The 9,070-nt window shown below is 42.6% G+C and overlaps 1 protein-coding gene across 48 annotated transcripts in view; it reads right to left on the bottom strand.

The window, feature by feature from the left end:
* Window positions 1–339: 339 nt before the first annotated feature.
* SORBS1 (sorbin and SH3 domain containing 1) overlaps window positions 340–9,070 on the bottom strand; it is a 171,599-nt gene continuing 162,868 nt past the window's right edge. For 23 of the 48 annotated variants that reach the window (XM_065671689.1, XM_065671690.1, XM_065671688.1 and 20 more), the window contains 4 exons: window positions 5,534–5,593; window positions 4,710–4,900; window positions 3,285–3,397; window positions 340–2,469 (listed from right to left, as the gene is read on the bottom strand). In XM_065671689.1, coding sequence (XP_065527761.1) covers window positions 2,402–2,469; window positions 3,285–3,397; window positions 4,710–4,900; window positions 5,534–5,593 — 432 coding nt within the window. In that variant the 3' untranslated portion in view covers window positions 340–2,401. The remainder of the gene's footprint in view (window positions 2,470–3,284; window positions 3,398–4,709; window positions 4,901–5,533; window positions 5,594–9,070) is intronic. The other 25 variants (XM_065671697.1, XM_065671707.1, XM_065671710.1 and 22 more) reach the window with 2 other exon arrangements.

Below are 9,070 nucleotides of genomic sequence, written 5' to 3'. Positions count from 1 at the left end.
GTAAGCTCCTGAGCCCTTGGGTATGCTCCTGCTCTGCATGCATACCACAGCAGCTGCACCCTGACCCCATGTTACAATGAGATCTGGGTGCAAAACCGCTTTTTCTCTGTTTTTACATCTTGGTTTCTTCGAGGAAAAAGTCATGTCCTGCCTACAGCTCAGGAGGGAGAACTGGTCAACAACTCGTAAGCAGGATCCTCAGGTGCAGGACACTCAGCCCATGGCAGACACCTGCTGCTTATACGGGCACAGCCAAGGAGGGGCACTCGTACAGAAGCGCACTGCTACAGGAACAGTGGGAATAGACTTTATTTAATAATTTGTACAAGGAACACAATAGTAATTCAATAATTCCATTTATTAATTGTCAAATAGTAATCCACTGCAATAAGAAACAAAAAAATCAACACAAAAATAAGTTGCGGTTTGTATGCGCGCGCATGTGTGTGTGTGTAACTTAAAATGGCAAGAGCAAGAACAAAAAATAAACCTTTAAATGAGTATGTTATATACAGTCAGTATCATCATGTTACTTTGCTGAAGAGATTAATTTGGTGTTATCCAATCTTAGCAACAGACCTAAATATTGCTGCAAATAACTGAGAGCAAACCCAAAGCAGAAAAACTCATAAATAAGATGCAGGATTAAAGGTATCTCCTGCTGAAAAGAAACAGTGGTGCTTTGTGTCATATCTGAAAACCTTTCATAATGGGTATTTTGTGCTAAAACTCTTTATGTGAACATACACAGAATTCCATCATTTAAATAAAAGTGGAAAAAAAAATCCCAACCTTTCACAACTGCCTTTTTTCCCCCTCCCTTCTCTCAATCTGTTTAAATTATTTTTTCTATACAAGTAAGTACATTGTCTGTACAAAGTTAAATATACATATTTACAGTCAAACTTCTGAGACAATGAGTCTTCTCTTCCGCTGAGCTAGGCGGAAGACAAGCCTACTTGATTTCAAACCCAGGAGCATGGCTAGTTTATCAAAACATTGCAAGTCGTGCTAACAGTTAGTTGTAGTTATTCTTAATAAATCTGTATAAAAGCATCAGCATAAAAATAGGCATTTTATATTATTAAATACGGCTTATGACAAAATAGCAATTTAACCCTTTGCTATTTGTATGGTAACTGTAGGAAGCAGAGTCTGATAGAACCGGGTTTGTTTATGCTTCTTAATAACAAGTTATCTATCAAAAGAGTGGATTTACAGGCAAGCATACAGCCACGCCACATTCCCCACCCCCCCACCCCCCAAGGAAACATGTATCTATGTGACTGATAGTAACTGCTGGAAACAGCTTTCCAAATTGATTAGAATTTTGTATGCCAAAATGCAGCCAAAATGCATGTATTTGTTTGAGACCTCCCATTGACACTCTAACCAAAAAGGAAAACAAAAAGGCACCCTCAGTGATATGTTGCTCAGATATATCAGAGCTTCTAAGATTCAATGCTGGGAAAGAAGCAGTCTTCATCCCCAAGAGTATGCTTCAAAAAGTGTGTGATCCTTTAGGAACAACAACAGGGCAAGAAGGAAAAAGAAAGTGAATGGCCACAGCACTCAAACAGGATTTGCTCTCATGGATGTTCTGTTTATTGGTTCTATTCTTTGTGCAGATAAATGTCAAAGCCAGACTGATTTCTCTTTAAAAACCAGGACTCAGTTCATTTTGATGCACACTCACACACACACCACCTGCACAAAAGAAAAAAACCCTGCAGAGATAAGGTCATACATTATTAAAGAGTTTGGGATTTTCATGTTTACGTTATGGTTTTGCTGCACAGGTTAAACAGATAAAACCACGAGTCCCAAACTCCTTTTCCACATATTGCTCTGCAGTTTAACCACATCAGTAGTCCTTTGCCTCTGCTGGGTCTTAAGATGCATGTCATGAAGGAAGGGTTTTCTACGGAAGTGGAAGGCAGTGCAAAGTGAGTCTTCAGGGAGGCAGAAACTGGGCAGAAAGCCTGGCCTCCCTGAACCTTGCCAGTGAAAGGCAGCAGCTGCAAGGGTGCGTACTGCCCCAAAGCATTATCCTATCTCAACACACAAACAAAACCTATACCATGTGCTTCCCTGAAGCCTTCTCAGAGGTAAGTACTCCATACAAATTAAGATTATCATCAAAACTCTCGCTGGGAGGGAAGAGGAATACACAAAGGCAGCACTGTAAACTAGAAACTGTCTCTTTTTCAGCAAACAAATCACACCCTGAATCCATTGAAGCAGGGTTACACATTCAGCTCAATACTGTACCACATAACCACATCCTCCTAACATGTCTTGTCTCTTCTCAATTACATTCATAAATTGTCTGTTTCTTCACTGTTTAAAAATGCCATCTGGAAAACAACCCCATCATTGTCACGGTGGGATTACTGTTATTTTACAGGTACAGAAGCTTCACATAGTTGCCTGGGAAGGTGCCAAATTGCCTTGTTCTCCTGGATGTACCTGTCCCAAAATAAAACACAAGGAAGCCAGGGTAAGATGGAGCCATGCAGGGGAGGCTTAGAGGTAAGGTAGAGATGGCAGCCTCTCCTGCCTGCAGGCATTTCTTTCTAAAGTTAAATAGGAATCCTGGTCAAAGAGCCTTTCAGTAAAGACAAGCTCACAACTAGTTCTACCACTAATCATCTTTGTCTTCCCTTGTAACACTTAGTAAGGTGCTGGTGAAAGCTCCTGGGCCCATAGGATAGGAGCCAAACTCCTATCAGTGTAAATGAGCTAATCTCCCTTAAGAAGAGAGAACAAGCGTAGATTTGCAATGTTGAGATGAAGAACGTTGTCCAGACTTGCATTCTTTGCAGGTAAAGGGATAGATTTTGCTAAATGTACAGCTTCAGTTGAGGCTGGATTTTCAGGGACTACAACTCCCATCCATATGTTTCCTTTGTCCCCTACTTGCCACTTGTGGTAACTTGCCACAGCTACCTCAGCTTTGGAAAAGCTACAGAAATCCATTTTTCCTTGGTTCCCTCTGTTGCTGTGCTATTTGGGTGAGCAAAAAGGATCAAGAGGAAGAGGGGAATGGGGAAATTAAGAAAAGGTGAAAGTTAAAACTAGAGACATAACAAGGAAAGCAAAGCTCCACCTCCCTGCACCCCAATTTTAATATTTTTGGTGGGAAAAGATGAGAAATTGTGAAAAAAGTCAAGTTGACTTTTTTCATTGTTTTGACCCCACAAATGAAAGTAACTTCCAGACGCTCTGCAAAACTGCTCATCTGCATCTCAAAAAGCTCTGCTGACAGCACGTGTCACACTCACCCACAAACCAGCCGTCGTCACATTTCTCCATGACATCAACGATGTCACCATCCCTCAGTTCCAGCTCATCATCATTCTGAGGAGTGTAGCTGTAGAGGGCTTGGTAGCTAACTCTAAATCCAGAAAGATACTGCATGTTAGCCATTAGATTTCCCTCACATCCCTTCAGAAGGAGACATCGCCCTTCTCCTTACTAATTCCTACTATACTTTGTTCAACGCAATCTAGACCTGTGTTTTCCATTTGAGAAGTGGAAGCCAAGTGCATTAAATTGGCTATTGTCACAAGGCCATGGCAGTAAAAAGTGTCACACCTCCATTGTGTGGGATAGGCAGAGAGCTTCTGTTTCCTTTTTGCCATGTAGTGGTCTCCATAGACTGTAATAATCGAAGTCTTCCTAGCATGTAGCACCCAGAGAGTGCATGAGTGCAGACACCCTACTGAATACAAGCCAAAACCTGGATACACTCATTCCTGGGCTAAATGAGATATCTCTTCCCTTGCCCAGGCACATAAGCAGGGCCATGAATGACCAAACAGCAGAGTGAATTACTTTAGAAAACGATACTGCGTACTCTGCTGCACTGAAGTTGCTGGATAAATCATGGCAGAGGAAGTACAGTGCATACAAAATCCAAAGTTGAATTCTGCCCTGAGATACCACTTGCACCAGAGGCACTCTGTATTTATTAGAAAGGAACTTTATGGACTGGCAACAATCTTTGGGCAAATCTGGGGAGGCTTGGATTCCCCGGTCTGCGGTGAGTGAAAATAGCTGATGTGAGACTTTCCGTTCTGCATAAAGCAGTAGGGGAAAGCAAAGCAAAGTGCCCAGGAACTTCAGTCCCCAGCACATAGTGCAGGCTACTATTCTCAAAATCATCAGTGAAAACCCGGACCTAGCTTGATGGCTGCTCCAGGTTTAAATCCACCAGACAGCTTTGAAAATCTCAGGCTTCGTCTCTCAAATCACCTAGCACCAATTTATCTGTAGAACTGGCCAACAAAACACCAAGTGGCATCAGTGTTGGAACTGCTCACTGTACTGGGAGAAGCTAAGAACAGGGGTGAACACACTGACCCATGCTGTACGAGCATGATGTAGCCAGTGGATATTAATTTGACTCCAGGTTCAAAATACAAAGACATTGAGATAGTCTCCATGACCAGCATGAGTCAAGTGCCCAAAAGGAGACCCAGTCCTGGATCATGAGGTCACTGCTTCAGGTGCTATAGAGACACAAGGTCCCAGATTCAAGCTACTCATTATGATGATACATGGCTATTTTTGTTCTATAAAGAAAAGCTGACACTTTCCCATAATTCTAATGTAGCTCCTGAAATGCTGAAGCTTTCACAGCTCCCCATTTTCACCACCAATCAGAGATAAGGCCCTTGGAAGAGATGGGAGCCAAAAGGACTTACATGTCTCGTGGTGTTTGACTTCTGTCAGGGCTGGTTCCTTGCTGCTGTGCTTGAGGTTGCTGAGAAATGATGAGAGATGGTTTATGATCATTAGAGGTCACCTTGTGGCGAGAGTCAAGAGGCTGAGCAATAGTACTGCAGTAATGAACAGACTTTTCTGCAATGTTTATGATCTCATTGCAAACAGCTTCCTGTGTGGTGGGCAGCATTGACATCCAAGAACACCCAAAGGACAGTCAACAGGGGGGAGGGAGGGGAAAATATAGACAAGAAGAGATGGGACATTCCAGATGCAGCACATAAGTCCAGTAAAAGGGAAAAAAAAAAAAAAAGACAAAAAAAAAGAGTTGTAGATCCAGGTAATTATCCAGGTAGTGGAGTGCAGAAGGGATCCAGGTGTAAGCATGGAAAAACAGGCAAGATACAGAAGAATTTGGCATTTAGTTTGAAGATTTGTAACAAATACATATACATACACTTTTAAAAGCAGCAGCATATGAGGTTGCAATTAGTTATGCAGTGGCACCAATACAAATGCTATGAAGTCAGTTCAAGAATGCAGGGCAGACCGCTCCATTCATGCATTTTGCTTCATTTAACTTATACCCAGGGACTGGCAGCACAATTAGCCCAACTTCACATTGACAGTTTTTCTAATTGATAAGTTCTCTTTTACTGTTGCAAAGAAAACAATATATGCAAATAGATAAATATGTACCTACTTTGTAGCTAAAACCAGTGCTGGTATTTTATCTCTATTGAGGTGTTACTGTCTGGGTGAGGAGAGTCTAGGACTACACATCTGATTTAAATAGTGGCCTTACCACATAGCTCTTTTCAGACTCTGTGAGATCTGGTCCAGCTCTCAATGAATGGTGGGAAGGCTGCGTGATCACCAAGCAAATGATAAGGAAGACATTTTAGCAGATGTTATATTGGTCAGAATTAAAAAAATGTAAATGGAGAGCAGACAAAAGAAAACAAACAACTCTTCCCCTCCCCACCCCAACACCACACTTCTTGGACAGCAACATCTTTCTTTTATACAAGAGGCATTGAGGCTACAGTAATGCAACCGCATCGCAGCACACAATGCTACAAAGAGAAAGGTGACAGCAAAAGAGAAGTTCAGAGCAGGGAACTAGAGTGGAAGATTATGGACATTGCTACAACCAGAAACGGTACATAGTGTCATACTGCATTCCTATGAAGGGGAAAAACCCACAAGGACAGAAGCACATACTTGAAAGCATCAAATCTGAAAAGCCAAAAGCGTGATGGAAGGAATCTGCTGCTGTCTTTAGAAAAGTCCTTAATGACTTTGACACAGGAGAGAAGAGTAACTCTTTTGCTTCTTAGAAAAAGATCAGCTTAGGTCCTTAGAAGGCACAGTGCCATGCAGCCCCATCAAAAATCAAAGAGAGGATCTGAGCTGCTCTGTTAATTCACACAGAGGCAGAGCTTCAGGTCAGAGGAGGCCCTAAGTGGAAACCCCAGCTCCAAATGCCATCATCTGTGAAGCTTCTGGCCTCTGCCCAGCCTCTCTCCACAGTCACAACTTTTCACAAGGACTCATATATCCAAGGGCACAGCAAGGAAAATCAAGGTGTTTGAGGCTGGAGGTTTTATGGGGAAGGGAAAGGTCACTGAGAAAGTTGCACAGGTACCCAGACCCTGGTTTTGCATGCTTTTTGCATATTCAAACACCTACTGAAAGCAAGGGGCATGCTGTGAGTAAATGGGATGTCTGAACTAGTGTAGGGTTACTTGTACTACCTGCAGGACTGCTTGGCAAAGTGGATTCGGTAAGATATAGAGCACTGCCAACCTCTGTGATCATTCAACACGATTTTCAACCCAAATTCTAACAGCCTCAAATTTTACACTTTCCCTCCTTTATTCACTTCCAACAGTGTCCTTCAGTAAAAGGTTTGCTTTCTCATCCCGAGAATCTCATCCTCAGCATCCCGAGACAGAGCAGAAGCAAAAGATCAAGAGGTTTGTGACACCAGTACAGGGTGATGAGCTCATCCCTGTCCAATTCCCATTCTCAAAGCTCCTCTGAACCACATCTTACACCTCTGGAGTTGTGCCCATCACTGCATTAAAACAAACTCTCTTTTCTTGAGGATTGTGACCCACTCTAGGCCAACCCAACCCAATAGTAACTCCTTCATAATCAGCTGCACTGCCTGGTGCGGGAATCTGTGATTGCCCTACGAAGCAATGCTCTGTTACCATACATATTCCTATAGAGAGAACATTAAATGTCAGTTGGACGAGCTGATTGCAGTGGAATCTGCATTCAAAGGATTTATTGTGGAGGCTGAAATCATCACAGGATTTCTGGAAGTCATTCCTGCCTCTCTATCATCAGTCCTGAAAGGGAAATCGAATAATTAGAAATTTAAAATTAATATTGTGGAAACCAGCTGGATACAGTGGATCAAATCAGATGAGATCAGAGCTAATGCAGGTGGTCAAGTAGCTGGGAAAACCAGTTTCCAGGCTGAGGTGAGAGGCAGTTGTGATATTTTTTAAATTCAAGAAAGTGCTTCTCTGCTCCATACTAATAAATTGACTGCTCGAATTGCTCCATGAGCTCCTAAGATTCTATGGTCTGTTTCCCATTGATTACCTGTGACCTCCTTGACCAGCTTTTCCTCCAAAAAGCATTAATAACTATGAAGCAAGTTTGTTATCTGAAAGCTGAAAAAATCTAATACTACCTCTGAATGCTCTTCAAACATGGGTTCAGAAACCCCATGTACTACCTACAGTGATGGCCCTATGTGCCAGAAGTGGCCAAGGAATCAGCAAGTGTGGGGCACAGCTCCAAGGTAAAAAACACAAGAGGTTTCCCTAAAACAATAAACCAGCCCTGCTGCTGCTGCTGGAGGTAAACTGAGGGCGCTAAAAGTGATCAAGTATTCACAGTCCCTGAGGACAACTCAATTCCTACCCATCAGTCACACTATGTGCTTTGTAAAAGTAAGTGAATGAACTTCAGCAGGTGCTGAAGTGTCTATGTCTCCTTTAGTGTGCAGACTATACAAATACGTGGTATAATCAGTGCTGAAGCACAGCTGGCCACTACTTCCACCTTATATCGATTCTGAGGATGGATCTAAAGAGTACTACAAATATGTAAGAATACCAGAAAAACATTCTAAAATGATTAAGAGCCTAGCAAAGCCCTGAGACAGGTTTTAACCATTAGGAAGAAAGATGCTGGTGCTAACTCAGTAGTATTCTCCCTGCTCCTAGTGAAGTCAAGTGTCGTCACTGTGTCTATCCATTGCAGCTCTTGTTTACCTGTATTCTTCCATCCCTTTCTGGTGGGAATTAGAGGACTACATAAGCAAAAAGAAAGCTAAGCAGAACAGACTAACAGACAGACAAGACAGACATACAGACAAATTGGTAGCCCCTCCAAAAAGGGCACACATCAGCAGTGATGCTCCTACACATGAATGGAGAACCATGAACAGGGAGGAGTCCCCAGCTTAGCTATAAGGAAAAAAGAAAAAACTCTGGACACACCAAAGCCCCAGCTCTGGAGAACATGAGGGAAAAGCTGGACAAGGAGCTCTCACAAAGGATGCTGAAAAGGCTGAAGTGCAGAGCAGCCTGAAGGCTGTCAGAAGGTAGACTCCCCCTCGGCCTCTGGATCAGAAGCTGACCCAGTAAGATGCATCTCCCATGGGGAGCAGGCACCAATGCCTGCTGCAGGTTGTGCAGCACTGGCTTGGACAGTAAACATGCTGGGTAGAAATGCCACTGTGCCGAACCTCTGCAGCAGCAGAAAACCACTGGGGGATACAAAAGCTTATCTGGAGATGGTGCTAACTATTTAATAGACATGCTAAGAAAGCATAGCTAGCCTGTGCTGGGGAAGATGGGGTCTGAGCATTTTCCTCGTATGCTCTCCCTCTCTACCACAGGCAGATGAAATTACCACTCTGCTGCAGTGGTTTTGTACAAGAGCAAAAGAGCAGGCAGCCCCCCTGTCACTCCTCACATGTCCAGCCACTCCTGCTGCTTACACACTTGATAGCACAACTACTGACTGTCACACTGTGCTAACAGGACCTCAGAGCAAAACAGGGGCTAAACTAGAAATTCCATGATAGATTGCATTACTGCTTAATATTTATGTTATAAAAATATGTTTTACTGGAATATTCAAACAAATTATCTGTAAGTTATACTTGACGTATCTTTCACATGCTGTGGGGTAGTTCTTTTTTCTTTTTAGTATGGACAGTGAAAATAAAATGCAACAACTTCAGAATAGGTAAAAGCCATTGCAATCTATACTATTAATAAATGTAACAGGCAAAACCACACTCCTTCCACCA

Source organism: Lathamus discolor, chromosome 3 (genome assembly GCF_037157495.1).
Source record: "Lathamus discolor isolate bLatDis1 chromosome 3, bLatDis1.hap1, whole genome shotgun sequence".
In the NCBI taxonomy this organism is placed as follows: Eukaryota; Metazoa; Chordata; class Aves; order Psittaciformes; family Psittacidae; genus Lathamus; species Lathamus discolor.
Note: the sequence above shows the minus strand (reverse complement) of the source record. Positions and strands in the feature narration are given on the sequence as shown.